General features: G+C 51.1%; 4 protein-coding genes across 4 annotated transcripts; 3 read left to right on the top strand and 1 right to left on the bottom strand.

The window, feature by feature from the left end:
* Positions 1-1,453: 1,453 nt before the first annotated feature.
* Positions 1,454-5,611, top strand: BKA67DRAFT_659596 (uncharacterized protein; the record flags this gene model as incomplete). The annotated part of the gene is made up of 1 exon (XM_046107470.1): positions 1,454-5,611. The coding sequence occupies one exon, from the start codon at positions 1,454-1,456 to the stop codon at positions 5,609-5,611; it is 4,158 nt and encodes a 1,385-aa protein (XP_045957220.1).
* Positions 5,612-6,650: 1,039 nt separating this feature from the next.
* On the bottom strand, positions 6,651-7,877 carry BKA67DRAFT_593074 (folylpolyglutamate synthase-like protein; the record flags this gene model as incomplete). Its single annotated transcript, XM_046104899.1, has 1 exon — positions 6,651-7,877. The coding sequence occupies one exon, from the start codon at positions 7,875-7,877 to the stop codon at positions 6,651-6,653; it is 1,227 nt and encodes a 408-aa protein (XP_045957219.1).
* A 1,020-nt stretch (positions 7,878-8,897) lies between these two features.
* Positions 8,898-10,393, top strand: BKA67DRAFT_536645 (uncharacterized protein; the record flags this gene model as incomplete). Its single annotated transcript, XM_046100194.1, has 2 exons — positions 8,898-8,908; positions 9,121-10,393. 2 exons carry the CDS (start codon positions 8,898-8,900, stop codon positions 10,391-10,393), a joined length of 1,284 nt encoding a protein of 427 aa, XP_045957218.1.
* A 2,063-nt stretch (positions 10,394-12,456) lies between these two features.
* BKA67DRAFT_659593 (septation protein H) lies at positions 12,457-17,203 on the top strand (the record flags this gene model as incomplete). The annotated part of the gene is made up of 8 exons (XM_046107469.1): positions 12,457-13,314; positions 13,381-13,744; positions 13,835-14,361; positions 14,412-14,897; positions 14,957-15,100; positions 15,161-15,650; positions 15,703-16,159; positions 16,213-17,203. 8 exons carry the CDS (start codon positions 12,457-12,459, stop codon positions 17,201-17,203), a joined length of 4,317 nt encoding a protein of 1,438 aa, XP_045957217.1.
* Between the last annotated feature and the right edge of the window lie 1,678 nt (positions 17,204-18,881).

The following is an 18,881-nucleotide window of genomic DNA, read 5'->3' as shown; positions in this document are numbered from 1 at the left end:
ACAATGACTGTCATGCATGCAGGTTACATTGCCCAAAGTCCTGGATATCCTTAGGCACAAGGTACTGCAATCTACATGGTATATCAGAATGTATTAATACCCACACAATGTTCAACTAGTCTAGAGGCCACATCGTATGGCGGTGCATTCTGGAAGTTTATGAGGGGTTTATAGTGGAAGCCTAAGTCTGAAATAGCCCGCCTGTGTGTTGCCTGGCTAGAGTGGTGAAGTCGTGGGAGGGTGCGTCTTTGCGCCAACAGAGACAATTACTCGTAGTTAGTTAGGTAGGAGACACTGGATTTCACTGATTAAACAGATCGGTTCAGGTCATATGTCTTGGATCACATGTCTATCTAGTATTGCGTATTTGAGACGACATTTGGGGAAGTCGCAGAGTGAGCCGAACTCAACTGAACTAAACCGAGTCTCTTCAGTTGCGCTGTGATATCAACAAAATGGGCCTGTGCAAACACGGCAATCAAAGCAACAGCTGCCAGAGGCTGCAGGTGATTTTGTCGAGATGAAAACTACCAGTGCGTGGTCATGTACGGAGTTAACTACTGCAAGTACATAATAATAAGCTTGTCAGACACGCCCAGATCCAAAACAAACCAAACACAGGTCCGTATCTCTGGCCGACGCGCCGGAACCTTGGGAACCTTCTAAAAGTGCAGCAACGAGATCCAATCAATCTTGTTGCATATTTTGTTTATTTATTTAAACTTAATTTTCGATATACGTATTATACATAAATATATGTATATATATTTTATGTTATTATTAAAATCTTTTGGCTACTGGCCTGTGCACACCCGTCTCAACATCACGGATCAGCGGTTGCCAGTGCACCAGCTCTGTAGCCATTAACTTACGCAGTAGGCAAGGAAGGTACAGAGCACACGTACACATGTGGCATAGCGCACCTAGTTAGCGTACCCAGTCGGCCTCCCTAGCCAACCTAGCCCAAGCTTCTAATTCTTTTGCTTTGCTTTGCTTTGCGGTCCACTCAAAATAACGACCACCCGGCCGCGATTTCTTCAACGCCTAAAAATCCAGCTTCGAGGGCACCCGATATCACATCAACAATAATCCCAACACGTGAATTACTCGCGTCAAGGCACGAATATCATCGAAAAACTTTGATACAAGGCCGTCTTTTTATTTCCCTTTCACGCGCTGTGTAGGCAATGATGCAATAGTCTCTCCCCCTGCTGCTCGGCCACTACCAAGACCCAAGACCAAAGACACAAGACCCAAGACCCAAGACCCTTCTTCTCATCGCCACCCTTGCCTCTCGAGGGAGCATGCTACAAGACCCCTCAATATCAACACGAGTCCATCTTGTCAAGCCAGACCATCGCAATACACTGCGACCACGTATACGGCTGTAGTCAGCGCGACCTCTGCGAGTCTCGCATTCCTCCCACTTCGAATCCTACTGCCTCAGACAAACATGTCCGCGAGCTTCAACCCGAAGCCGACGCCTCGTCGCACGAGCGCCGCTCCCGGCTCCCATAGCTCCATCACGCCCGCCGCCAACAGGTTCAGATCTTCTCTCGTGCCCATGCGCCGGGCGTCACCCCTTCGGAGCTCCCATGGTCCGAGTCGAGTCACAACAGCGCCGGCTCCATCCGCATCTGGAGCCACATCTGCTTCTGCATCTGGCGCACCAATTGTCAAGGATTTGTTCAGAACAGAAACCACACCCAGGCCTAGCCGCATCACACCCTTCGCTCCCCGACTGCCCGCCGAGGCTACCAAGACCCCGGCCTCTATCCGAAAACTTGCCCCCAAAGGCGCCCAGACTGGCATGGCCGGCACCGCGCCGCAAGAACTTTTCAAACAAAGGATACCAGATCCTGACGAGGGACTTACGGGCCTGGAAATCTCGAACGCAGTGCCCAGTCATCTCAAAAACAGGAAAGGCACTGTATATGCCGACCAATATCTCGCCCACAAATGCCCCCCCGAATTCGACGATGATCAGAGGAGGCAGTTCTTCTGCATTCTAGACCTGCGACGACTCAAATATGCCGCAAATGAGATCTTTGCCAAGAAGGACTGGAAGTTGAATATCATCAATTTTGCCAAGGAGTATGAGAAGAGTCGGGGTCTAATCATGCTGCGTTATGGGCTTTACGAGTTCAAGAATGTCAAGCCTTCAGAGGAGGTCATGAGAAAATGGCGGAAAGCCCACGGCTTACCCGAGCCCGAGCCCGAGTCCAGAAATGCTACCACAACCACCACGAACATTACTCCCAGTGCACCTTTTGGTAACACTGCCTCCAAGACCGACGAGAACGCTCAGCGTAAGGGCAATGCGCTCCAGACTTCCATCTTCAACCAAAACAAGAAACGTAGTGCTGATCATGAATCCACTGCCGAAATCCCCAGGTTTGCCCCCTCTCCTTTCAAGAAGCGCAAGGCAGTTGAGGCAGACGAAGACGACGAGAATGAGCGCAACAACCCAAAAAAGGCTACGCCATCAGCTGCGCGATCGAAACTGGAGGGCATCATCAACAATGTTCAGTCGGCCAGCTCGACTCCTGTAGGCTCGCCCGCTAAAAAGCCAACCTTCGGCGCGAGCGCAAGCACTACTACTGGCACAACTATGCCACCCCTCTTTGGCGTAACGAAACCGGATGATGGGCCAAAGTCCGTCTTCGCGACGAAATCAAACCCCTATGCGGCACCTTCCAACGGCGTCGTTGACTCGTTGAAGCTCAATTCAACTCATTTCCAACCGGGTCAAGCTCTCAACGGAGCCAAGGACTCCGTCTTAGGCAGCCACAAGTTTGGCTCAGGTCTAGCACCCAAGGCCGGTAACATTTTCGGCTATCTTTCAGAGAGCTCAGCGAACAACAGCGGCGCTGAGAATGGTGATGATACCGATTCAGAATCTGGTGAGTCACAGCCTGAGACGGGAAGTCAAGATGCTGCTCCCAGCGCGGTAGCTAGCACGGGTACTGCTACACCCCCTGTCGCAGGATCTGGAGGCTCTCTATTTGGGTTCAACAAGCCCGCCGCGCCCGCTTCCAACCCATTCGCGAGCGTCTTCAACAAGCCTGCCGAAACCATACCAGAGAAGCCTGTGGATGATACGAAAGGCGGTCTGTTTGGCCGCGTGTCATTTGGAGCTAATGGTCAGCCTCTCCGAGAGACGTCTGTCGAGGAGACACCTAGAGCCTCTTCACCTGTGAAAGAGGCAGCTGCTGAGACCGAGCAGACAGAGACTCCAGCTAAGGGCCCTGGAGATTTCACCTTTAACCCTGCATCAACACCCATTGTATTCGGCAAGAGTGACAGCTCAGTTCCTTCTCAACCCGCTGCCCCAGCTGCAGATGAAACTGCAAGCGAGCTCAAGAAGTCTGAGAATGGCCCTGCTAGCTCTTCGTCTTCTCTATTTGGAAACTCGTTGTTCAAGCCGGCTACCGGGGCAGACTCCCCCAAGCCTCTCTTCGGTATCAAGCCCGCCGAGCAGCCCTCGCAACCTCTTTTTGGTGTAAAGCCGCCGGAGCAATCCTCTCAGCCTCTCTTCGGCGCAAAGCCTGCTGATCAGCCAGCAACTACCACTCAACAAACGTCACAGCCGCTTTTTGGCAATTTCAGTAAACCGGCTGAACCAGAACAACCCGCTCCAACGCCATCGGCAGGAACATTGTTTGGCGCGAAATCCCCAGACAGCACTAGCCAGCAACCTTCAGGCTCCCTGTTTAGCAGCCTACAAAAGCCCGCAGAGAAGGAAACCACAGAGACTGCGACCGCTCCAACCACATCCTCCATTTTCAACACCCAGCCGGCCCCTTCTGCATCGTTCTCGTTTGGAGGTGCACCTACATCGAAGCCGCTGTTTGGTCAAGCTGATCATTCAATGGAAGCACAGGCACCAGATCAGGAACCGCCTAAGAGTTTATTTGGATCTCAAGGAGGCTTTGGAGCGCCATCCACAGTCAACGGAGACGTGACTGTCAAGAAAGAGCCAACGCAAAATGCCTTTGGCTCTCAGCCGCTCTTTGGCAAACCAAGCACAGAAACCAGTGCTTCAACACCTGCTCCTGCGCCCCTATTCGGTGGATTCCAATCATCTACTGAGCCTCCAAAACCAGCTTCCAACCTATTTGGCAATAACACGACCTCTTCATCGTCTAATCTCTTTGGAAATAATAGCTCATCGACCCCTGCGAACCTCTTCGGAGCCGCTCCTGCCAATCCGTTTGCTTCTGCAGGTAGCACGTCAAACAAGAGGAGCGCCGAGGACGACCTTCAACCGGCTAAGAAAGTCATGTTTGGCCGGCCCGACGAAAACGGTAACACTGCAAGCCAGCCAGCATCATCTTCTTTTACTTTTGGTGCCTCGCAGCCAGCTGCGCCCTCAAACGATCAACCTGAGAAGAAGACAATGTTCGGGAATGTCACTGGAGAAGCTGCAGGTAGTCCTGTCCCTGGCAGGAAAATTTTGACCCCCAAGAGGCTTCGAGGTGCTGGTGGCGCAGCGCGCCAGGCAAGTCCCTCGCCTGCACCCTCATTTGAGGGTTCTGGAATGTTTGGGTCACAAACACCGAAGCCTGATGTTGCTGCTTCTGCAAATTCTTTTGGCAATAGCAATGCTTCTTTCGCCTTCGGCCAGCAGAGCGATGCGCCTACAGGTGGTAACCACTCTTCCTTTACTTTCGGCCAGTCGAGCTCGCAACCCAATGGAGCTCCAGCCGGTGGCTCATCTTTCACGTTTGGTGGTAGCTCTGCAGCACCCGCTACTGGATCTTTTACATTCGGAGCAGGCGGTGATGTATCGTCTAACCCATTTGGCGGTGCAAGTGGCCCCCCTACCCAGTCTTTCGGGGCAGCCTCAGGAACTCCAACTCCTGCTGGATCTTTCAACTTCCAATTTGGCGGACAATCTTCATCTGCACCTGCGCCTGCTGACCAAGGCAAGCCTCTTTTCGGTGGCCAGCCAAATGCTAATGCATCTGCACCCACATTCAGTTTCACATCCGCGACCCCCCAGTCGACCCCTCAGCAGAGCTCAACGAATCTCTTCGCACCCCAGCCATCCGCCCCAAGTATTTTCAGTGGTCTACAGCCAGGTGGTAGTGCTCCCGGAGCCAACTCCCCGTTTCCTGCTGGGTCCAGCATGAACACTACGCCGGTTAGTGGAACACCCGAGCCACAGACACAGCAGGCAGATGGTGATGCTGAACCTCCCCAAGAGCAGATTTCATTGACCCAGGGTGGACCTGGAGAGGAAGACGAAGATGTTGTGTTCGACGTCAGAGCCAAAGCCATGAGATATGTCACGGTGGATCCTGGCGAAGACAGCCCGGCTTCCAAGTCGCCCTGGCAAACTAGGGGTATCGGACCTTTACGATTGCTCAAACACAAGACAACAGGCGCTGTTCGTATTCTGCTTCGTGCTGAACCGAGTGGAAATGTTGCGATGAACAAAGCCCTGCTGCCAAATGTCGCTTACAAGGCAGATAAGAAGACAGTTAAAGTCATGACCTCTAACGACGACGGATCTGGTCTTGAGACGTGGGTTTTACAGGTAAAGAAGCCAGAGAACGCCACGGAACTTGCTAGCGCTCTCGAGTCTTGGAAGGCTTCGAACAAGTAACTCGGGAAGGAAGTACGAAGGGGCCATTTTAACTTGGTCCTCGGGGCATCGGGCGATTAAACATAATACGGTATCTTTTGTGTGCTGTGATACGATGATGGACTACGATTAGGATCATGTCGAGATATACTAGACTTTGTTTTTGTCTGGCGTTTAGGAAGACTCGTGCTTTGAGGCTGCATATAGTAGTTGTAAGGAATATTGATGCGGCAAATGTGTCCTTCGTTGCCTCGAGGGATGTTATTCATGGAAGGCACCATTTTGTTTTCGGGTTGTGGCATCGAAAAAGGGCAGGCGAGCAAATTGTCTGGGAAGCATCGAAAAAGGGGTTTGCTTGAACTTGACTCGTTTTATTTCCGTCTCTCAAATGTATGTAGTAGTCACAGAGGCAAAAATCCCACGTGCACGATCAATCACTTGTTGGTTTGCTGGTTTGCTGCTTGAGCTCTACTAGACTGTTCGAATTGGATCAGAATGTGTTCGTCACTAAAGAAGCTTCTCAGCGCTGATGAGGATTACCGCGCAGAGTCGCATATGCTGAATGACGCGAATCAGGTTATCAGACTCAGCGACGAGCCAATAGACTTGAAGATTCCTGAAACCCTACCAGCTGCGTACCAATCCTGTTATCTTTCTGGACGAGTTGTGGAGTGTTGAATGTTAAATATGTCAATTTCTTCAAGAAGGGATACCGACAAATATTACGGCAGGATGACTGGACTGCTAAAGCTTGGTGGAAACAACGGCCGAACTTTGAACTTTGATGCTGGTCAGTATCGACTTCGAATTGTGATGAATGGTCCTGACGGCTTTCATCTGACAGGACGACGTCGTGGGCAAGGAGTCGTTTCGCAGCCGGTTCCAGTGAAGGAAAGGGACTGGGGACAATCTACCGAATCGTTGCTGGGAGCCGGTCTTCATGATATGATCTCGGGAAGTAAAAGGCAGTGCCGTTAGGATTTCTTGGTTCCATAGTGTCCCATGTGGCTAAATGATGATCTACCAAGCCATTGCCGGAAACAACTGGTGGTAATTTATTTCAGATGTCAGACTGCTTGCGCAATAACCTCAGAACATCAGAGACTAGGTATAAGCTGCCGGCAATCACAATTGGTCCTTTGTTCGAGACTTGAGATGCCCATTGCAGAGCGTCCCGCAAGTCTGGCCCAGAGTTATGCAGGTCTGAAGGGTTTTCGAATTGAACCATATTCAGGACATGTCCCGCTTCCATTGGCTTTACCCAGGGCATACCGTCGACAGGGCCAAACTCCACCGCAGCAGCACGATCTTGGGGCTGTATGAGTGTCTTGATAATTTCCGTCAGATCTTTGCCCTGTGATGCTGCAAGGACCCAAGTCACTGACTGTGCTGGCCCATCTTTTCTCCAGCGTTTCTGGACAAACTGAGCCAAAACCTCGGCCGATTGGGGGTTGTGCGCTCCGTCTAAGAGAACCTGCTCTTGACGACCTGTTATGGCCTCTATGCTCAGGTTTTGTAGCCGCCCTGGCCATGACACGTTTCTGATCGCTGGTGACAGAGATTCTGCGGTTCGCGTGAGGTGTGGAAAAGCCAGGCGAAAACCCTCGTCAGCGAGTGCGAGGTTCTGAACCTGGTGAGGCTCGAGGTCATTTTGTAACGACTGCGCAAGAGGGCTGGACTCTGGGGACACGATTTTGAGGTTGGCCCCGACCTCTTTGCTATGAGCTTCAAGCACCTCAAGAACGGAGGTAGGATTGCTTGCATCGGCAACACAAAGGACACCTTGTCGCATAATGCCGGCCTTCTGCAACGCTATCTCTGAGAGAGTGTTTCCCAGGAAGGACTGGTGATCGAGACCAATCTTGGAAATGATTGTGACACTTTTCTGCTTCAACATGTTGGTCGCATCAAGCCTCCCTCCCATGCCAACTTCAACGACACCCACCCGCACCTGTTCTGCCTCGAAGATCTCAAAAGCAGTGGCCGTAAGCAATTCGAACTCGCTTGCACCAACCTGCCACTCCTCGTTTCTTTTCTTGACCAAGTCTTCAAAGTGCCGAAACCTGGTTTCAGACACGGCCTGGTCGTTGATGGAAATGCAGTCCCATCGATCTATCAAATGAGGCGAGGTGAACTTGGCACAGGTGATGTTATTGGCCCGTAGCATGGCAGTCAGGTAGGCACAAATCGAGCCCTTTCCGTTTGTGCCAGCTACGTGGATAGCCTTCCATGTCTGGGGCGTCTTCTGCAACAATCTCTGGATTCTCGACAACCCCAGCTCAATCATTTCGCTGGATGAGAAGGCACCACAGCACAATGCTCGGCGGGATAGTTTGTTTCAATGTGGAGGAATCGCTATGCTTTGTGGCACTGCCGATGCGTAAACAACTTGAAGAAGTGAGTCATTACAACTAGGTGGCGCCCGGTTTGAATGTTGCGCTTTTGCAATGCCCAGCAGCGACAGTACGCAATCGGGATCCGTACAGTAGCAACGGCTGTCAGCGATTCAATGGTGCTACGGATCCGTAGTTATGCACAGTAGCTCTATATATGTAGCCGGGCTAATAAGTTATCGAACATGGAACATCGAACGGGCTGACGGTCCAGAGTGCAGGCATGTCAAGCTCGGGCCCGCAGAAGTGCCAGCCAATGAGCAAGAGGCGCTTGCCGGGATCGCATGATAGGATTCAGATGATGGCAACATGAAACTGGCAGCAAAATGGCGCCTGAGATGAAGTCCATCCTTAACTTGAGCTAACAGTTGACTTGAAACAGGGATCAGGCGTGGTTGCCATTGGCAGTCACGGCAACAGCTCACTCAAAAGAGCAATCGTCAGCCCCCTTGAGATTTTCAAAGTCCCCCTTTGAACTCCTCCACAACAACCAACTGTTAATACCCCACGAAGGTGAATTGAATTGGGTCCGTTTGCTTTCGCGACGACCATTTGTTGGTAGCTGACAACCGGCGCATTGCATTGCGCACATCAGCTTCTCTTCTCTTCATCTCATTTCTTCATTCGTTTTCCTCTCAACGGGTCTTTCCCTATTCCTGGCGGGTATTCTCGTCGGTCGCCTTCCGTCGGTCGCTTTCGCATGCCTGCCTGCGCGCAACTGTGGCCCAAAAGTCTTAAGTAGCCTTGCCCGGTGGTGGTCCCAGTTCCAGTCCAGTTCCAGCTCCGTCATTCCCCGTCACGCCCCGTCACGTCACGTCACGTCCCGTCACGTCGCGACTCAACCACCCACTACTTACTTGCACTACCTCGCCATCACTGCACGACGCGCACCGCCACCAGCCAACTCACCAAAGATGGGCCTCCCGTAAGTCGTCCTGACGCGCTCGACGCGCTTTACTGTCGCATCAAGTCGCGTCCTCTATTCTCTCTTCAGCTTTACGAACTCGCATTGCCACCTTTTCTTCTCATTTTCTTTTGCATTGTAGGCTTCACTATTCTCATCTGCTTTTGCATTAATTTGCATACGGCATGTATGTAAATCTCGTGCTCATTTCATACTGATCCTATCATATCTAGCCTCTTCCATGCCCCTGTCGAGTCTGACATCGCTTCCAAATCCGCCTCCAGGAACCCTGCAGATCCTGCCAACACGCGATCGCCTATTCGTCGCGCTGAGCGTAGGCGTCAGCTGCTTGAGACGAGAACACACCGCCTCCACCTGCTTCATGCCCTTCAGAGTGGTGGCAATGATGGCAACGAAGGCACCACCACCGAGCGCGAGCGAGAGCGCGAGCGCGTACAATCAGAGCCGCGCCCACGACAACCTGAAGTGATGCGGTCCAGCGACGGTGCTACTATTGACCATGCCAGACGATATGATCTTTGGAACAGTATTGATCATGACATGGGCGACGATGGATCCTTGTCACAATGGGAGGATTCCTTGGCGCGCTGGGAAGAGCGCGAGGCTAGACGAGCCGGCCATCCTCTTCAAACAACTGCCCTTCCTGGGCCAGAGGGCTTGATTGCCGGGGAGAGCTACATGCGAAGCGATTATCTTCGGCCAGATGGTACCATGGATCTGGATTCTCGCCTTTGGTCTGACCACAGAAGATCTGCCAGCCGCGAGGGAAGTGTGCCTCACCGCTCCCGTGATTTACCCTACATCCCTGGCCGGCTTCGGCCTCCTGTACTTCATCGCCAAAGCAGCTACGAGTCAGCTGCTGCGAGTCGTTCTTCCCGAGCTAGAAACCCCGACCCGGGCGAGTATCTCAACGAGTACCGCCGACGCCGCAATCTTCCCGATGCTGCTCCCAGGATGAGACCACGCCGGCTTGGCCGTTATGTCAGGTACATGGACGGACTTGGAGACCGAGAACGAAGCCCGGAGGACGACAGTGCATGGGATACTCTCCAGTCATCTATCACGCCTGATCCGCAGCCCCCGAGCGTGGGATCGTCCTTTGCTTCGACCACTGTCTCAGGTGCAGCCTCTCAAGTAACTGCTAGCTCAACCAACACGTCGGTTACCACTCCCATCGAGGAGGTTGAGCCTCCTTGTGATCCAGTCGATCCGGCGGATCTAAACGCGGAAAGTGATGATGACGAGGACAGGGAAGTGGAAGATATGCGAGTTCAGCCCTCAAGGCGCCCCACACCGCATGGTGGACGGCGGTCTTACGCCGATGTGACAGCTGATTTGCTACCGGCGGCAGAGGATGACGGGATGGATAGATTGGAATGGTTATCACAGATGCAGCACATTGTCTCAGGCTTGGCTTCTCGTCAGGACATCCCAGACCAGTGGTGGGCTTCAGTTGGACTCACACGTTCCATGACACAGGAATGATCCAGCTTACAGAAAACACGGCGTTTAGCCTTGGTTGATTTAGTCGGCGTTCGGTGGAGACAGGTTGTTTCCACCCGGTACAGGCGTTAGGAAAAGCGATGGCGTTGGAGTCAGCTACAAGGAATTAATGCGTGCAACCATCGCACGAGCTTGCTGTACAGTTAATAATCTGTATATTTGCGAGGTGAAACATCTCGGAGGGAAACATGTGAGACGGGAATGCAGCTTTAATGGAACTGCAGCCCTGAAACATCTGGAACCATACGAATCAAGAATTGGACGTCAGAGCTGTACGATTAATGTTATCCTTGTTGACTGCAACCGTTTTCCTACAGCATCTTGTGATCGGGCTCGGTTCATGGCTGCTCACAAAATCTGCCGACCCTGGAAGATCAGAACTCCGAGCCGGCTAACCTTGGTCTAGACTGAATGCCATATCACGGACACATAAGTCTTTTGCAAGTGGCGGAACGACCTACTGCCATCTATCTACTGGACGGACTTGGATGCAAACCTGAAATTGAACCAATTGCCGTCGCATATATGTCGCAAAATAATACTAGATTCGCCTGGGATAGTTCATACCGAGATTAAAACCAACCCTAGGAAGTAAGCAACAAAGTCTGCTTGCCTGTAAGCGAGCACGATGACATGTTAATCGCCCTGGATGCGGCATGCATGTCTAGACAGGTAAGTGTTGAGTCTGCGTAGCAGGCCGATTCACTGTTGCCTTTACAGGCGCTACCTTGTAAGTGGGAGTGACCTGTGGTCCCCAAGGGGTGTGCGCTGCTTGTTCCTGAGCCGCTGCTCTGGGTGCATACTTTAAGCTAGCCGCAGTTGTTCAGTGGTCTGGAAGGACAAGAGAGTGGATAAAGTTGTTCGGTGTCTCTGCGGCTACTGTAGAGGGTTGAGGCTGGCTTTCTGGCACCACCATAAGTTACCATGGCTTGCTCATTTGGCAGACAGCGCCGGCGCATAACGTGCCCAACCCAATTGGGTACCATCAATCCAATAGGATCCCGAACTACTGCATCTATGTACAGGTAATCTGTGGAAGCGCATTGAGATGCGGCCGCTGCAGTGCCCGTAGAATAGTACTGTGTATGTAAACGGTGAACATACCGGAACCCCGCGATTGAGATGCAGCTAAAAGGTGAAACAGGCTGGCAAGCGAGAGACATGGAAGCTGGAACACAAAGTCCTAACCTACTTGCTTGTGCTTGTGCTTGAAGCTTGTGCTTGCTCTTTGCTGTAGGGAGTTAACTTAGCGGCTCGTGTTCTACATGATCCATGACGGCACGCGGCTCGCTGCTTTTTCTCGAATGACGGATCCTTTCCCCCTGCTTTCATTCGTTCTTTTCGCTCACTTCGCACGGGAAAAGCTCATTATTTGGGGGTGGTTTTTGTTTGTTTGTTTGCGCCTAGGGGTTTTTGATTACTTATGATGTGGTTTTGAGGTCGAAAGAAGGGATATTGCCTGGAATCACGACCTAAAGAGAGCTACTACGCAGCAAATACGCCGCCCAACTCCCCACCTCAGCTGGTACTTGCACCGCATCGTCGACCGCTGCCGGGGCCTGCACCCAGCTAAGGCGATCAAGAGTGCCCAAGCAATACCGGCCGCCCCGAGCCCATTCCACGTCATTTCGGCCGTTCCCAGTTGTGGTTTTTTTTTGGGGGCATATTCGACAACTGCTACAACTCCAGGTGCCGACATTGGAAGGAAGAAGAGAGAGAGAGAGAGAGAGAGAGATAAAGGAAGCCAAAGAGGAAGAAGAGGAAGAAGAAGACGCAGACGAAGAAGAGAGACACTGCGACTGGGGAAATCCAATGATCGAGGACCAACTCCATTACCACCGAGCGCGCGTGCCTCCCCCACATTCGAGATCCGATCTCGTAACACAATTGGAGAAAACAACAAATCTAAATCCAAATCCAAATCCAAGAACAAATCTGGATCTGGATCTGACCCTGAACCCGTACCTGGATTTGGAAGATCCTGGAGCGGGGACCCAACGCAGACATCAAGGCTGAGATAGCCCACGGCTTCCTCCAAAGCGGCCATGGCGCCCACTTCGGGCCACTCCTCGAATGCGTCGACCTCGTCCAATAGCGAGCGCCAACACCACGGCGCCGCAAACGGCAAGCCTGCCGTCGTAGCAGCCCGACACGAGAGAACACCGGACACACCCAGGAGGAAGGGGAGCAGTGGCCGCGACAGGGCTGTCCAAGATGCTGGTTTGAAAGACTACCGTCTCGGCGAATGCTTGGGCAAAGGCGCTTTCGGTGCCGTCTACAAGGCAATCCATTGGGGCACTGGTGAGGCCGTTGCGGTGAAGCAGATCAAACTAGGGAACTTGCCCAAGAGCGAGCTGCGCATGATCGAGGCCGAAATCGACTTGCTCAAGAACCTGCATCACGACAACATTGTCAAGTATATAGGTTTCGTCAAGTCTATCGACTGCCTAAACATTATCCTGGAATACTGCGAGAATGGCTCCCTGCACTCTATATGCAAAGCGTATGGAAAGTTTCCAGAGAACCTCGTTGGAATTTACATGACCCAGGTGCTGCAAGGTCTACAGTACCTGCACGACCAGGGTGTGATACATCGTGACATCAAGGGAGCCAACATCCTGACCACCAAAGATGGCAAAGTCAAGCTCGCCGATTTTGGTGTGTCTACGAGTACCCTGAGTGGGCCGGATAAGGAGAACCAAGTCGTGGGAACCCCATACTGGATGGCCCCTGAAATTATTGAGCTTTCAGGTGCTACTCCCGCCTCAGATATTTGGAGTTTAGGGTGCACAGTCATTGAGCTGCTTCAAGGCAAACCGCCATATCACCATTTACAGGCAATGCCAGCCCTTTTTGCTATAGTCAACGATGATCACCCGCCACTACCAGAAGGCGTTTCTTCAGTAAGGTCGCCCCCTACTGCTTCGATTCCCAAGCTCTTATGGTAGTACATGACTAACATTAGACAGGCCGCTCGCGACTTTTTAATACAGTGTTTTCAGAAAGACCCAAATCTTAGGGTTTCTGCAAAGAAACTACTCAAACACAATTGGATAGTAGGATGCCGGAGGAGTGATGCTCCTGTTGCAAAAGCTCCTGGAAATTTCAGCCAGGCTGTGGAAGAAGTTAAGCAATGGAACAAGGCGTTGGACTCAGACTCACACCTCCGTGCCTCTACGGGGTCGAACCCCATAGAACCACAACATGGTCGCCAAGGATCCCGCTATGCTGCTCCTGACCAAACGACGAGGCTCACGACACCCGCGAAGGGACCTTTGTCTTTAGCAAAGCCGAAACCGACTGCCGAAGATTACAGGTCTCCCGAGCTTGATGGTAAGTTTCATGTCAAGCGCATAATGCGGACCCCTCCAAGCTACAATAGCATTCATCATCCGTGATTGGGAGTTTCTGACAAATGTGCAGATGACGATAACTGGGATGACGATTTTGTCACAGCCATCTCCCCCACCGCCTTACACCTTCCAAAATTAAAACCTCAAGATAACTTTGGTGGATTGTTATCAGCAGATCGAATTAAACAATTTGCTTTCAACTCATCAACGCGGTCCGTTTCGGGTAATTGGGACGACACCGCTGATGGTGAGCTTAAGACCATGAAGAATTTTCGAGATGAAGATCCCCAGGAAAAGACTATCCGACCCTGGAATATTTCTCCTCACAAAGAGCGACAGCTTTCAGTCCCTGATATACAGCCGAGGAGGAAGTCGTCCTCAACCTCCAAATCTTCGTCCTCACCCAAGAAACGTCCAGTCACTAGCCATCAAAGGCCGAGGTCGCAAAATAAGAACATGGGGACTAAATTTGAATTGCCGTCTCGGCCTGATGCTACTCTTTTTAGGGAACATACTGTAGAAGATTATTCGGATTTATTTGGGGATGACGATCACGACGTTGCCGTGTTCAACCAGAGATTAGGTCAAATGAAGAAGGTTTGTACTATTTCGATCCCCGCCAGCCATGTCTTACTCACGCAATATAGCCTGATGCCCCTCAACTATTCCACCCCTCTGACTTGACATCACTACCGCGGTCTATGCAGAGTCCACAAGCAGGAAGTCTCAGGAGGCAGGCGTCATCACGGCCGTCTGTGCTTCCAGACCGTCAACTTCAGAGAACGAACTCAACCATAGAGATACAACGCTTTGCGGAGGACGAGGGCGATGAGGATTTCTCGGACGTGTTCGGACCTACTGACGAGATTACGGAGAAGGACGAGAGCGACAAGGGATCTGAGGCGGGTGGTCTCATGGTGCTGTCAAAGCTTTCGAATAACTCGTGGCTCGGTGACGAGGAAGACGAGGACGATCCCTTTGCAGCCATGGATCCTGGCTGGGATGAAATGGATCTCGAGGCGAACATTGCTCGTGATCGACATGCGCGACTTGCGGAAAAGGTCGAAGAGGCAGTACGGTCAATCAAGATGATAGAAGGGGAGCACAGGCTGGCCGAGCTATCGGAAGATCTGGTACATTGTTGCCTGCTCGTCACACCCTGATCTCCTACATGCGCTAACCATTATTTCAGCTCGCACTGCTTTGGGAAAATCCAGAAGTAAAGGACCTGATCATTAGTGCACACGGCCTGCTTCCCATACTTGAGCTACTAGAGCCCTGCACGGTCAAGAGTCGGCAACATATGATACTGCAACTTTTGAAAGTGGTGAACACGGTAAGGACGAAATCTTACGGCAAAAGCTATCAACATACTCGGTGCTAATATCTGCAATAGATTATCCTGGATGATGTCGAGCTTCAGGAGAACCTTTGCTTCGTTGGCGGCATTCCCATCATAACCAAGTTTGCAGCGAGGCAATATTCCAACGAGATCCGGCTCGAAGCAGCAGCATTTGTGCGGCAAATGTACACAACTTCCACATTGACTCTACAAATGTTTGTCAGTGCCGGTGGTCTCAATGTGCTGGTAGAGTTCCTTGACGAGGACTATGATAACACAAGAGACCTTGTCCTTATTGGTGTCAACGGTATTTGGAATGTGTTCGAACTCCAGGGACCCACTCCCAAAAACGACTTCTGCCGGATCTTTGCCCGGAACAAAATTCTTGACCCCCTAGCACTCGTGTTGCACAGGGTTTTGGACGAGGATGATGAGGACGAGTTGAAGGAGCTCGTCGAAGGTCGCATAGTCAACATCTTCTATCTGTTCTCGCAAGCAGAGAATTATGTCAAGGAGATGGTAGCAGACCGACAAGTCCTGAAGAGTAAGTGCAGGTCCAGCCCCTTCGTGCCACAATGCGCTTACAACGACATTAGGCGTCCTGAAAGATCTTCGAAGAATGACACCTGCGCATCAAATCACCATGCTCAAGTTTATCAAGAACCTGTCGATGCTGTCATCGACTCTGGAGACTCTCCACTCCGCTGACGCTATCGATTTCCTGATTGATCTTCTCAGTCTTAGCCTCAAGAAGGGTCACCCCCATTTCCGCGAGATCTCCAATCAAGTCTTGAATACCATGTTCAACCTCTGTCGATTGAACAAGGATCGCCAGGAGTATGCAGCGGTCAACGGTATTATTCCTTTATTGATGAAAATTATGAAGACAGATAGGCCACCCAAAGAATTCGCGTTGCCGATTCTTTGCGATATGGCTCATTCGGGCAGCAAAGGCCGACGATTCCTTTGGCAAAACAAGGGATTGGACTTATATGTATCTCTTCTTGCAGACCAGTATTGGCAGGTTACTGCTCTGGATGCTATTTTCGTCTGGTACGTTCTGTCCCTTAGAGAAGTGCCGTTGCTCATTCGCTGATATGTCCCAGGTTGCAGGAAGAGACCGCCAAGGTGGAAGGCCACCTCATTAATGGTACTTTTACAGGGGCAATAGTTGCGTGTCTCAATACCCAGAAGATCAACGCTTTCGATCCTAATCTTCTCGAACCGCTCCTCAAATTACTTCGTCTTAGTCCCGATTTGTCGGCAAGATTAGCAAGACCTGAGATGTTTTTGGGTATAGCACAAAAGCTTGGCCACAAGAAAGCTGTCGTACGGCTCAATCTACTCCGTCTCGTGCGGAACATTCTGGATGCACGCGAAGCAGACTACTTTAACAGTCCTAGAGACAAACAACTTCGATATCTGCTTGAAGCGATCCAAACTCTTGCCGATAAGGATTCGGCAGTATTAGTTCGAAATCTGGCATCCGAACTTGTTAGGTTACATATCAATGGTGACCCTGACAGTATCGTACCACCCCCGCTTTCGGCAATGTCTGTGCCGTCTTCATCCTCTTCTGGCTCCGGCCGTACACGACCGAGCAGCAGACGTATATATACACCTCCCTCTCTACAACACTCTTCGATGTCAACACCCATGACACCAACATCTGCTCACCGAGCATCGCAAGCCGCGTATATTGAGATTGCCTCGTCGCCCAAACGGAGAACGGCGGTCCCATTGGATATCGGCCCTACACTCTATAGACCAGGAAGCCGCGATGGAAGCGGCCTTCCCATATCATCCTTGCCCCGTCGCGTAAGCACTGATCAAGGCATGGATATTTCTTCAGCAGGGATGAAGAGCAGACTTCCTCGAAATTCGCCAGTATTCCCACATTCGGCTGGGAGCGAAGCGTCCTCTGGCAGAAGTCACAGCCAACTGAGCAACAAGGAGAACCTTAGCGCATCGAGATATGGTCAACGTCCTTCGACTGCATACGCTGGTCAGGGAGGACATTCTCGTGAAGGGTCCGGCGGAAGTAAACCCAGACGGAGCCGTGCTCCTAGCGAGGGACAATCAAGAAGGTGGGCGTAAAGCGGGACTCACGAACTGGCGCATGTGGGTACGACGGGAATGTGATTATGAGTGAATGAACGAGTCAACGAGCTATGGATGGTATGCGGTCGCGGAACGGTGTTGGCTCGGTCTCATTCGCGTGTCCACGTTCGCGGACTTCGGGCTGGTGGTAGAGTCGCTTGAAAGAAAAATAGGGTTGCGTTAGTGGTGTTGTGGTTTTATGAAAGCGTGAGGGACCAGACGATCAAGCCATACACATACATTCATCAGAACCATGATGCATACCTGAACTTTTCTTGATGTCGTTGCTTTTTGAGTGCAAGCTCCCAATGAGCTGAAGAAATGGTACCCCTTTCCAACGGCATGCACTACCATTTCTTCTAGACTACTGACAAAGACGCGTTGTGCAGTTATGACCCCACAGCTACAGCAACATTAGAGATTCATGTTTCCTCAGTAGCGACGCATCTTGCCGCTGTAACCGCGACAAACATCGACCAATTCTCGGCAAGCTGTCCGCCATGTCTAGCTATACAATGTCAGATCACGGCCCAAGCAGTCCTTAAACTTACCTGTAGCCAAATTTGGGAGGTGTCACAAAGCACAAAGGAGCTGTGTATAAAGTGGTCCAACCACAATGAAACCATACCTAATATGTTAATGATAGATGCAATGCAGCTACTCGCCAGATAACGCCTGAGTGTTGGATAGTGTAAGCTCAATATCTCACGATGTGCTTTGCTGGAATCTAGGTATGGAAAGGGCACATCCGGTACTGCTTTGCCGAGAAAAAGAGAAAAGTGCACGACGGTTCCTAGCCGCCACCGATCCGGTGTGCTAACCTCTTTTTTGGCGGCACCATCTTACTGATGATCTCAAATATCTGTCATAGGCCTTGAGTGCGCTCGCTTCAATTTCAACCTTGTTGCGCACCTCAGACCCCCAAAAATACAGCTTCCGCATTGCCGTACCTGGGTCGAACATCGAGGAAGTACTCACTAATGAATACCAATCATGTCCCAAATAGCCCTGATAAGGTTTTTAGCAGCTCAAATTTGACCCTCAAACCACCATGTCTCAAATTCTCTTTGTAAAACTACAACTTTTGTTTTGGAGCATACTCTTACCAGCTGATCTACAAAAGGGCTTGTTATATCGATCAGAATATTTTATTCGTCGGTCTAGATCGTGTCAAAGACTTGTCGACAAGACAGTGCGGATGTCGTCTGTTTCACGATGGACCCTCTAGCCGAGAATGTGTGCACGCTTTGCTGAGGGCGAAGTAGCCATGCAGAACGTACATGAATAACTACTAAAAGTATCATCAGACTTTGGAATGTAGATGGGAGTCATGGGTGAAAATGTATCCTTTGATGTTATCGACCTTGCTGCTAAGTTGCTGTTAAGCGATGTGAAAGAGTAAGCCAGACATTTTTGTACCACTTGATGATATATCTGTAATGCCATTAGTCCAGATATAGAAATATATAAATCAACTTTATTAGCACGTATATATCGACAAGGTCGCCAGGTACACGAGTCAAAACAGGACCTTGCAAGGCAAAGTCGTGTATTTCGTTGACTGGAATGGTAACAAATCTGACTTCAAGGTCTATGGCTGCCCTCTGAGTGCCACTATGCGCGCCTGGAGCTGCCAAGGACTGCCACACGGTCTCGTAGATGGTACATCCCAGTT

The sequence above is a fragment of the Truncatella angustata genome, assembly GCF_020726525.1.
Source record: "Truncatella angustata strain MPI-SDFR-AT-0073 chromosome Unknown BKA67scaffold_5, whole genome shotgun sequence".
Lineage (NCBI taxonomy): Eukaryota > Fungi > Ascomycota > Sordariomycetes > Amphisphaeriales > Sporocadaceae > Truncatella > Truncatella angustata.
Note: the sequence above shows the minus strand (reverse complement) of the source record. Positions and strands in the feature narration are given on the sequence as shown.